We start from the raw sequence: 11,599 nt of genomic DNA, 5'->3' as shown, positions 1-11,599 counted from the left end.
GTTTCAAAGAAATAGCTTGATTAGAACACTCTTGAGCATATTGGTGATAATATCTTGTTGAGTGTTGCTTTCACAAAATCACATCACTGAACTTACATTTTCTATATCATTAATGTGTGGTTGATTGAGTATACTGTGCGTATTGTAGTACACACTTGCTTAGTTAAGAAGCACATTTTCATGTACGTAAATTCATATTTGTTGTATTCTAGGCACGGGCTTGAAGAGGGAGACTAGCCCTATTGAATAGTCTCAGACTGGCTTAGATCCGGTTAGGAAAGTTAGGTGTGCTATCCTGGTAAGGCGTGTTGGTTGATGTTAGCCCTGTTAATTGACCTGGTTATATTAGGTGCTGCTTCACTCGTTAAGTGAGCATTAGTGGAATCCTCAGGACTTGCAAGTTAGAGGCGGGGATATAGGCACAATTGGCCGAACCCTGATAACATATCTAGTGTTGATTTTATTTTTTGTAATTTACTTTCTGCACCTGTATGTTTATGTTTATCGTTTAAATATTTGATTGAGATTGTGAATACATAGAAAGACCCTAAGTTTGTGAAATACTGCTTACTAGATTAGTTGAACCTAGGGGATTAATTTTTAAATACCCAATGCACCCCCCCTTTTGGGAATACACCAACGCTAACACTTGTCTTATATTCCTTTTGTTTCTTTGCCCAAATAGACAGTTGTGGCATGTGCGAGAGAAATTTCACATAGGTGGTGTGCATGTGTATGAGAATGATTGTGTAAAATAGAGGGGACTAGGCTTGAGTAAGCTAGATGCTTAACTAATTGAGAAAGTTGCTCAAATGCACCTCCAATTAAAGCACAAGCCCTATTGGGCTTCAAATTACAATATAAGCCCACATTAGGATTCAAATGAAGACCTAATGACCATTCTAACTCCTAATTGGTATTTTCTGTGTAGGTGATGATGACACGACGATGAAGACATGAAGACTTCAAAGTTTTTGTATTTACTTTGTATTGGTGAAATTGTGCATGTATGTATGGATATGTCATGTAAAATGAAACCACAAATATTGAAACCTCTTTTTTTTTTCTAATTGTATGGTGGTAACGTGTGAAGATGAGGGATAATAGACACATGGGATCAAAGGGGTTAGACATACGAAAGACCTTAAATGTCACTTTGATTTTTTCAATAGGGGACCATTTTCAAATGAATCAGGGAAGGACTCTTCTATTCAAATTGACCATTCTTACAAATTAAATTAAAGTCCATGTATTTTTTCTAGAATATCTTTTTTTTTTTTTTTTAAAAAAGAAGATAATTTTGTTCTATAATGCCTAGAACAAAATGGGTATCTACAAATATTATTTACTATTAATTATGTAGAAATTTTTATTTATATCCTCTTTGACAATAAAATAAAATAGTACATAATCAATGAATAAAATATGATTGTAATTTATGCTCATAATATTATTAATTATATTAGAAATAAAATTGTTACCTACAAACTTTATTACTCCAAATTTTTTATAAAAAATTAATGAAAACAATATCTAATCCAATTTCGAATTCTTTATAATTATTGAAAATGCGATAATATTCAATAATTATAATTTTGAACATTAAGAATTAGTTTTTGAACATGTAAAATATCAATTTTACCATCATTGTTAATTTTTTCTAATAAGATTATTCTTTAAATTTACAAATTTCAATTAACACATGTCAATGCAATTATCTAGTAATAAGCAATAGTATTACATAACAAAATAATAAATGATTATTAATTTAGGTTGATAATTTCCCTATTTATTAAATTGAAAGCCTTAATTCATACTTTCTATATTAACAATAATATATCTTAATATATAATCTATGAATAATATATTATTCTTATTTTGACAAGTTTTATTTGTTAGGGTATTAATATTAAAGATTATAATTTGAAAGCTTTATTATTTTTGCTTTTCATACTTTTATATGCAATTTGTCAATAGTTTTTTATATTATTGAAAATTTTATGATGGTTGAAATTGAGAATGAAAGTATAATTATGATGGTTGAAATTGAGAATGAAAGTATAATTATGATGGTTCAGTGATGTTAATTAATATATTCAAATTTCGAAGTTTTTTTAATAAATTGATATGCTTATGAATGCATAATTTTTGTTGTTTACTCACTATTAAATTATTCAATACTCGCGCCATAAATGTAATTGAAGGCGTTACTTAATTTGATCATATTTCATACAAAAGTCTATTGAATTGGATGGTGATAGAATGTATTAGAGTAATATTATACAACGTACAACCCCCACGGGCATGTCATGGTGGTAAAGTTGCTAGGCAATCTTGTAGGAGTATCGGGGGGTTGAATCCTGATAGACGCACCCAATTGATGCCACATGATAGGTGAGCAATGACTGCAGCAACGTGGGTCAACACTACTGCATCCACTGTTCACTTATTACATGGGCTCATAAAGCTTGTGTCACTATGGGTCTATATTTTTAAATTTTTGAAAGTATAAAATATTTTTTTAGAAGAAGTTGTCTGCAATTTTTTTTTTTATATTTTAAACTTATTTCTATTTTAATTTGATTATATCAATATCTTATTTTTAGAAATGAATATTTATTTATTGTAAAAATAATAATAAATAAGCTGGCAATCAAATTTAGATATTTATCCGTCTCAGGCGTAATAAACTTTTAAAGTTATTACGTGGCCTTACCCAACTGGCAGCCCTCCGAATAAACACGCATCCGTTTCATCGTTCCATAATTCAAAAGATTCTCCTCTTAATGAGGGAGAAAGGAAAGGGCATTTTGGTAATAATATTAAAGCACGGTGCTTTGTCTCAACGATGACAGCATCATTTTTTTTCATATATTTTCCCGTCTCCGGACAACTACCGAAAGGGTGAAGAAACCGAACCAGTTGAAGACTCCCGAACCATCAACCTTTGCGGTTCCAGAGGCCATCGGGTATATCGTTTTTCCCGAGAAAGCGACGCTTCCCGACTGTTGTTTCTGGGAAAAGTATAGTTACCGAAGAAAACTTTTTGGCTCCAGCTTCCAGCAGTTTAATTGAACGGGCTTTCCTGTTCGTTTTCCCGTGATTTTCAATTGGCGCGTGCATTTTATTTTATATTTATGTATTGAAGGGTTTTTTTTTGTATTGGATTAATGGTCTGTTTGGCTTCCGGAAGTGAAAAGTAAGCGAAGAAATCGAAAATCGAAAATTCATTTTGGTTTCATGTTTGTGGGATTTTGGCGAATGCATCAATGAAAACTGTAAAGTTCAAAGTTTGTTTCTTTTCTGGTTTCTGGTGTGTTCTCGGCAACCGAACGGAATTAAGCTTAATGTGCTATTGGGTTGAGTGACTGCTGTCTCGTATGCGTCCGTAAAATAACTTGAAATCTACTCTTTACTGAGATTCTGTTTGTTTAGCGGGAAAATCAGTGTACAAGTCCGATTTGAGGATTTTATCTGTTGTGCAAGTCTCTGCGTGTGAAAATCTTATTTGAGAGATCATTTTGGCTTGGTGAAAAACTTAACTGAGTTTATCATCTTTCTCCCCTTTTCCATTCAGTTTTCTCTGGATTGAAAAAATTTATTTGTATTTATAGTCGGAGATGTATTTTTCAAATTTTTTATCTTATTTTTCATCCATAGATGTTGATAGATTGGTATTGGCTTTTCTTTTGCGCTTTCTTTTCTTGTAGTTCTTTATAAGGCTGCGTTAAACATTTGTCGGATGTATGTTGTTGATTTACACCTTAATTTTTGTGTGAATTTTTCTCTGCTTTGGTGTTTTTAAGTTGAACTGGAAACTAAAACGAAGTCATATTTTAAATATCATGATAATTAGGGCATTGGCTTTCGTCCTGATTGGGTTTTTGGATTTTTGGAAAACTTGCAGGGTTAACCATCTTCATAGTGTCTGCTGTCAATTGTTCGCACAGTTTTCCATTATGGGCCATGAATATCGAATTTTATGTCAATCGGAAACCAGGAGACTCACATTGCTAATGGGAGCAATATGTATTATGGTTTTAGTCCTTCAGTATTTTGAACTACCATATGGCAACGCCTTATCGTCCATATTTTCTTCCGGAAAGGTTCCCGCACCTGCAAATGCTACCTACTTAACAGGGAATTCATCAGTTGAATCTGAGATTGTCAGTAACACGAGGCCTTTGGATGGTCCGAACTCTACTGATACACTTGCAGTTCAGGGGTTAGTGAATGATACTTCAAGTGCTGGCATGGAGGAAAAGGATGCAGAGAGGAAGAATCATACTGTGTCAAAAAATAATAGAGGCTCTGGTGATATTTTTTATGAGGGTAGTAGCCCTAAAAATGAGTCTTCGCAGGGGAATAAAAAAGGGCCTCATACGAATTCAACTGTGGAGAACGTTAAAAATTCAGATTTTGGGCTTTCTCCTGAAAATGCTAGAGAACCAGTAAATGACAGCAATGTTGGTGAGAAAAATTCTTTACTGGACAATATTCAGAAAGTAAAAGAGTCTAAAGACGCTTCTATATTAGAAAAAAGTGAACTCCCAAATGCCACTCAAACATCTCCTCCACCTGCACTGCCACCAATTATTTTGTCAAGCAATATAATCCCTCCGACTATTTCTGATGCACATCCAATAGCTCCTGTGGTATCTGTTGGTCCGGGGGCATCAACTTGGGTGAATGTTTCAACACATGCTAATGAGGATGACAAACATAAAACATTGCATGGAGAATTTGCTACCACGGAAAATAATTCTTCTCGGACAAGTGTTCCTCCTGTGAAGAAGGAACCTAAGAGACCAAAAGCAGAAGTTGTGACTATATCTGAGATGAACAATTTGTTACTTCAGAGTCGTGCTGCATCTCATTCAACGGTATCTGAGTTTTTATTTTGTCTGGGTGATTGATCTCACTGCAGAAAGTTAAAGTTAGCTTATGTTTATTTATTTTTCCCATTTGTTTTTGTAGGAACCTCACTGGCCTTCACCAGTGGATCAAGAACTGTTAAATGCAAAATTGATGATTGAGAATGCACCAATCTTGAATGATGATGCAGGATTGTATGCTCCTCTTTATCGGAATGTTTCAATGTTTAAGAGGTATGCTTACTAGATTTATTGATCCAATTCTGATCATTCCAGATGATATAATATCCTTTCATCTTTTCTGAAGTGCTTCAAGTTGCAGCGAAACCAGCTTTTTCCATTATAAGCAAGTAAGCTTCATTTACAGAATCAAGTGGATGTAGTCTGGATCTACTCCACCTTTAACATTTCATATACATGTATCGAGACACTGAATTTTCATGAGTGTGCACAAAAGCTTTTGCCTCTACAATGTGGGGCAAAAAGGAAGTGTGGTTAACTTATTTGGATGTACAATCCTTTTAAAATTAGCTGCAGATTAATTTTTCTCCGTTCCTTGGTCTACTATCAGTAGCAGCTCTATTTGTGAGACTTGGGCATAATTGAAGCATAAATATGAACTAATTTTAAATGTTTTGGAACACAATGATTCGCTTATTTTTTTTCTTGAGATGCAGAAACAGAGAACCTTATAACTAGTTAACTGTTATGGTCTACATGGAATTTTGTTATTAGAGATGTTTTCAATTTGATTATATTTTACTGGGACTAAATAACATGGTTATTAGTATTTGGCATATGATCAAGAGTTTTGGGTTGTGTTTCTTATTATTTGTACTTCGATGAAAATTAGTTTAGTTGCCTTCTTCTACTATTATTCAACGAAAGTCCTTGTTATATATTTGGATGCCCCTTTGTTAGTTTTGTAAATTTCATGAAGGCAAAATTTATCCTTAATACTTGGTCTCATTCTAAACTAGTTTTAGTCCGTTCTGAATGATGAAAAGTTTGCAGATGTCTTTAAAATGGTTTTGTCCTGTGTTTCTTTTCTTTTTTATTAATTATAAATATTACATAATAGTGGTGGAAGATTTCTAATCTCTATGAGTCATTTTTCATGCTTACGCCATCATGTGCGATGGTACAAGAGAATATGAAGATCGATTGCTGAAAATAAAATAAAGGAAATTACTCAAGAACTCTAGGAAGCACCGATACTGACATGAAACACAGATACAACAGGATACTGAAACGGCGATACAAGAATTTCAAAAAAATGAGGATACGACATAGCAAGGATACTTGAATTAATTAACATAACTGTATATATATATATATATATATATATATATATATATATATATATATAGTAGGCATGTTTTTTCCTTTGGATCTCAAAGATTGTGATAATATTGATTTAAAATGAAATATAAGCACCATTATGTAAAATTTTGAATTACACATGTTACAAATTGCACTTAAGCGATCATCAGCTACACATTATACTATATTGGTCCAATAACAAAAGAATAAAAAACCTACTCAAGGGCATTGCTTGTCAAAGTTAGGGGAAGGGTTGAGATTAAGTGGCAAACTGGCAATGACTTTAGATGTGGGTTACCGATATCGTTACATACCGTGAAATCGGTGAGAAGAAAAATCACAATTGTAGTGGCCGTTATGGATCACGACCCTAACGTAAAGGCTGCTACAGCCATTTCGTAACCGCTATAGGACTGTTACGTCAAAAAAATTATTTTACTTTTTTACTTTTTCTTCTCACTTTTTCCCTCTCTTTCATAAATCATTCTCAATATACCATGTGGCAAGAGAGGGGAAAAGATTATAATGAGGATGACAATGATACAAAATTTACTATTTCTTTAAATACTCACAAGAGATGCATTAATTAACAATTTGAAAATACTAACATGTTAGAAAAATATTTTATTTTGATAACATTAGTAATTTGATATTTATGTTCTATATTTTTCAACTTCAAGCTTCTTTCTTTTCTAGTTATTTTATATTTGTATTATTTGTATGTCATATGTGTCTAGTAGATTGATGGAGTGTATAATGTATTTTATTTTTTTAATTAATTTAGCATACATAAGAATTTATCATAGATAAGAACAATGAGAAGTATAAATATGTACACACACGTAATTTCTCTATCAATGATGATTTAAAACAAATGTAAACTTGTTGCCCTTACCAAATAACTTAGTCAGTCGAACTAAAGGATCCAAAATGTACTAAAACTCTTTCTAAGAAGGGTTAAAAGCTTAAAAAATGCAAGTATGCTAATATGCACAAGGTTGTGTGTGCTTGAAAAAAATTCACGGTCGTTGCACCCCCTGCTTCCCATTATGTAGCATCCGCTACTCCCGCTTCTCGTTATACCCGTTACCATTATGTTACACTGTCCGCTTTTACGATTTAAAACCATGAATCCAACTACTCATGTTATATTTGCAAAATGGAATGAGGTAGGAAAGGAATTGAATGAAGTTTTGAATGGAAAGCATGCAAAATCAAGTGGTAAATTCAATTCCATCCCATTCCTCTATACGAAGCGTGCAGTCAACGGAAAGAACACCTTGTTTTGTAGTCTCCATACTTCTCCTTCTTTTCCCCATTGGCAGAGGGGGCGAGGAGGAGGAGATTTTGTTAATTGAATAAAGGGGACAATAAAACTCAGCATTTCAGTGCAAGAAGTGTCTCAGAAGCATCCTCTCTATGTGAGGAAGTGTCGAGAAGTGTCTCATCTGTATCCAAAAATAAAAAATTAATTAATTAATTTTTGACGCATGTCAGGAAGTATCGGACAGGTTTTGGTATCCAATACATGTCATGCATTAGGCTTCCAGAAATGTCCATATTTCCTAGTCAAAACAGCAGTTCATTTTTGTGAAAAAGGTTCCTTTTGTTGTAATTCTTTGGATTTTGTAAATTTTGTAGATAGTTTTATCTGAAACATGGGGGTAATTTATGTATATTTTCTGCATTGAAGATACCTATTTTGGTCTCTCTACATGTTTCTTTTCATCAACGAATGTTTCTCCTTGTGCTGATAATAATAATAATAATAATAAAAATAAATAAAGAGGTTAGGATGGTTTTGTGACTTCCTTACCAGACGAAGTCAGAAAGAAATTTTTGAGGCACTTTTGTCCTTCTATTTCTGCATTGAAAAAGAAATTGTCACGAATTTGTTGAGGTACTTTGGTCCTCCTAATTCTGCATTGAAAAAAAAAATTTGTCATGAATGTTTTAATTGGGGAGTTTCTCTTTGTTCGAAATTCAAGTATAATTACTTTTGCTCATCTAAAATTCCCGCGTCATTAAATTTTGCAGGAGCTATGAATTGATGGAACAGACGCTCAAAGTTTACATCTACAGGGAAGGTGCAAAACCAATATTTAATCAGCCACAGTCAGTGCTCCAAGGAATTTATGCATCTGAAGGATGGTTCATGAAGCAGCTTGAAGCAAACAGACAATTTGTCACCAAAAATCCAAGAAAAGCCCACCTCTTTTACCTACCTTTTAGTTCTCGTATGTTAGAGGAAACCTTATATATGAGAAATTCACACACTTTTGCAAACCTAATACAATATTTGAAGGAGTACCTGGACATGATTGTCACAACACACCCTTTTTGGAACAGAACGGGTGGCGAAGATCATTTCCTTGTTGCTTGTCATGACTGGGTATGCTTTTTATGCTTCATTTTGTTCTAAAAGTTATATTGCTCATAATTATTAGGAGTATATGGCACTGCATAGAGATTTAATTGTTCCATTTGTGTGCAAAAAAACAGTAAGTTTATTTCTTTTATTTTGCTGCATATGGGGTTTAAATTCCAAATTTTCTGAAAATGACAATGATTTAAATTTGTATCATTGTTTTCTGTGTCTTTAGTATAAAGGCAATATTTTTTGAAATTTTTTTTTTTTTTTTTTGAGTTTTCGTAGAGATTTAATTGTTTCATTTTGTATGCAAAAAAGGTAAGTTCATTTCTTTTATTTTGTCACATATGGGGTTTAAATTCCAAATTTTCTGAAAATGACAATAATTTTAATTTTTATCATTGTTTTCCCTGTCTTTTGTACAAAGGCTATATTTTTAAAAATTATTTTTTGAGTTTTTAGTTTACTTTTAAGTTCCTCTTTTTTTTTTTGGTAGAGGGGGAGGGGGTGTTGTTGGGGGAGGGCTGCTTAGGGTGGTAATAGCTTTCCCTGTCTTTTGTATAAAGGCTATATTTTTAAGAATTATTTTTTAGAGTTTTTAGTTTACTTTTAAGTTCTCTTTGTGTGTGTGTGTGTGTGTGTAGAGGGTGAGGGCGGTTGTTGTTGGGGAAGGGCCGCTTAGGGCAGTAATAGCTTTCCCTGTCTTTTGTATAAAGGCTATATTTTTAAAAATTATTTTTTAGAGTTTTTAGTTTACTTTTAAGTTCATTCCTTTTTCTTTTCTTTTGTAGGGTGGTAATAGCTTTATTGTATTGCTGCAGTCTGGTTCAAGAATATTGGACTCTTTATATTTCCATGTGGCTTTGAAACAACCCTTAACCTGCATTTGGGAGCACAGATTTTAGTTCTTGAATTTGGCTTTGTGTGGATTGGTAAAGCATTGTATTGAATTTCTTCAAATTCATACAAATTCAAATCCAAGGCTTAAAAATCCATACTCCCAAACACTATCTTTTATCTTATATTTGTCTCAGTCATGTTTTTTCCCTGTATTAAATATTCTGACATGCACCATTTTCTCAGGCCCCATTTGAAACGAAGAAACTTATGGCTCCTTGCATAAGAGCCCTATGCAATTCTGATATCAAAGAAGGCTTCAAATTTGACAAGGATGTGTCTCTTCCAGAAACATATGTTCGCTTGCCTCGAAACCCTCTTAGGGATCTTGGAGGGAAACCTCCTTCCAAAAGGAAAATTCTTGCATTCTTCGCAGGGAATTTGCATGGCTACGTGCGCCCAATTTTGTTGAAGTACTGGGAAAACAAGGATCCTGAAATGAAGATCTTTGGTAAGATGCCGAGAGCAAAGTACGTCCAGCACATGAAAAGTAGCAAGTACTGCATTTGCGCAAAAGGTTATGAAGTGAATAGTCCGCGTGTTGTCGAGGCCATCTTCTATGAGTGTGTCCCAGTGATCATATCTGACAATTTTGTGCCACCATTTTTTGGAGTTTTGAACTGGGAATCCTTTGCAGTTTTCATCATGGAGAAGGATATTCCAAATTTGAAGAATATACTTCAATCAATCCCACGCAGGAAATATTTGCAGTTGCAAATGAGGGTTAAAAAGGTACAGCAGCATTTTCTCTGGCATCCTAGGCCTGTGAAGTATGACTTGTTTCATATGATCATCCACTCTATTTGGTACAACCGAGTTCTTCAAGTTAAACAAAGATAGTAAAATTAGTTTACCCAATGAGGGTGTACAAAATGGTCATTTTTTTTATAGTAGATAAATAAAAAAGGTGCTGATAGGAATAGGAATTGAATAGAAAAGATTATCATTATTTTTTTGCTTATGAATTGTTGCTATTTATATGATGGAATTTAACCATTTGATTTTTGCAAGAACATCTTTCATTTAGTGCATCCTCTGATGGTTTGATGGGGTGGTAGGCTTCTACTTGGTATGAATTTACATTAGATCCATTACAAGGCACAAATGGCCAATGCTCAACATAAGAACTTTATCTCTGAAAGTTCATGTTTTGATCTTGAATTTGAAAAAATCTAAATTTGAGACCTAACATTCTACCAGACATAACCCAAGAGCTTTGAGATTTAGTACTCATAAGAATATCCAATTGTGCTTATTTAAATTATAAAGTATGTTACAACCCTCAAACTATCTTGTCCCCTTTTGCTAATAAATAATAGTTAATTTTAATAAATTATTGTAATATAAATGACACATGAATGATTAAAATTTTTAAGACAAAAGGTATCTTAGGCCGAAGGAATATTATAATGATAAATTTTAGTATATCAGTGTGGCAAAGATGTCCACAAGAGAGTGGGAGGGGGGAGACAATTATTTTGTATTTGGACAGCAATAAAAAAAAAAAATACTTAAAACATTAGAAAATTGAATTATAGGAATTTTTTTAAAAAAGAGGATAATTAATTCTATAAAGTAAAAAAATACTATATCTATGGTTGCACATATAGCATGTATAAATCAAATAGCATGTACTATAAATGTGACCACCCTACTAAATATTGCACTATTTATCTATCTGTATAACAAATATCTTTTGAAATTACATTATACTATTCAAGAGACTTAATAAAATAAAGAATTTAAATTTAATAAAAGAAATAGTTTATATTATTTATAAATTTTGGACCTAGTGTTTTACACATTGTTAAAAAAGATCTCTACGATTTGGCTATCCCATAATTATTTGATTCTTTTCATCAAGAACGGGCTACCAAGCAAGATGGAGTGATGTTAAAATAAAATTAAAAAGAATATTAAAAATATTTTTATTATTTTAATTTATAAATGTTAACTTCATTATCCTCTTTGATAGTTTAAGAGGTATGAGAATCAATCGTTTTAAAAATATTTACAATGAATGGTCTAATTTAGGGGGTATAAATGTATTTTTTCCCTTTTAAGTTTCTATCTTAATAGAACTAGGTTCATGGGAGGACTCTGTCTCCGAAAAACTTTGAAGAGAAATTAATTT

General features: G+C 32.7%; 1 protein-coding gene across 5 annotated transcripts; it reads left to right on the top strand.

Moving 5' to 3' along the window:
- The first annotated feature begins 2,764 nt into the window (after positions 1-2,764).
- LOC131152266 (probable glycosyltransferase At5g03795) lies at positions 2,765-10,478 on the top strand. Of its 5 annotated transcripts, none has more exons than XM_058104041.1 (5): positions 2,857-2,969; positions 3,908-4,883; positions 4,978-5,108; positions 8,235-8,589; positions 9,652-10,478. In XM_058104041.1, the coding sequence occupies exons 2-5, from the start codon at positions 3,960-3,962 to the stop codon at positions 10,303-10,305; spliced, it is 2,064 nt and encodes a 687-aa protein (XP_057960024.1). In that variant the 5' UTR covers positions 2,857-2,969; positions 3,908-3,959; the 3' UTR covers positions 10,306-10,478. The 5 variants fall into 5 exon arrangements, with proteins under 5 accessions (XP_057960025.1, XP_057960024.1, XP_057960021.1 ...); XM_058104038.1 differs by having other exon boundaries at positions 2,870-3,199; XM_058104040.1 differs by having other exon boundaries at positions 2,874-3,023.
- The last annotated feature ends 1,121 nt before the right edge of the window (positions 10,479-11,599 follow it).

The sequence above is a fragment of the Malania oleifera genome, chromosome 3 (genome assembly GCF_029873635.1).
Source record: "Malania oleifera isolate guangnan ecotype guangnan chromosome 3, ASM2987363v1, whole genome shotgun sequence".
Lineage (NCBI taxonomy): Eukaryota > Viridiplantae > Streptophyta > Magnoliopsida > Santalales > Ximeniaceae > Malania > Malania oleifera.
The sequence above is the reverse complement of the archived record's forward strand: the minus strand, read 5'-3'. Positions and strand labels throughout refer to the sequence as shown.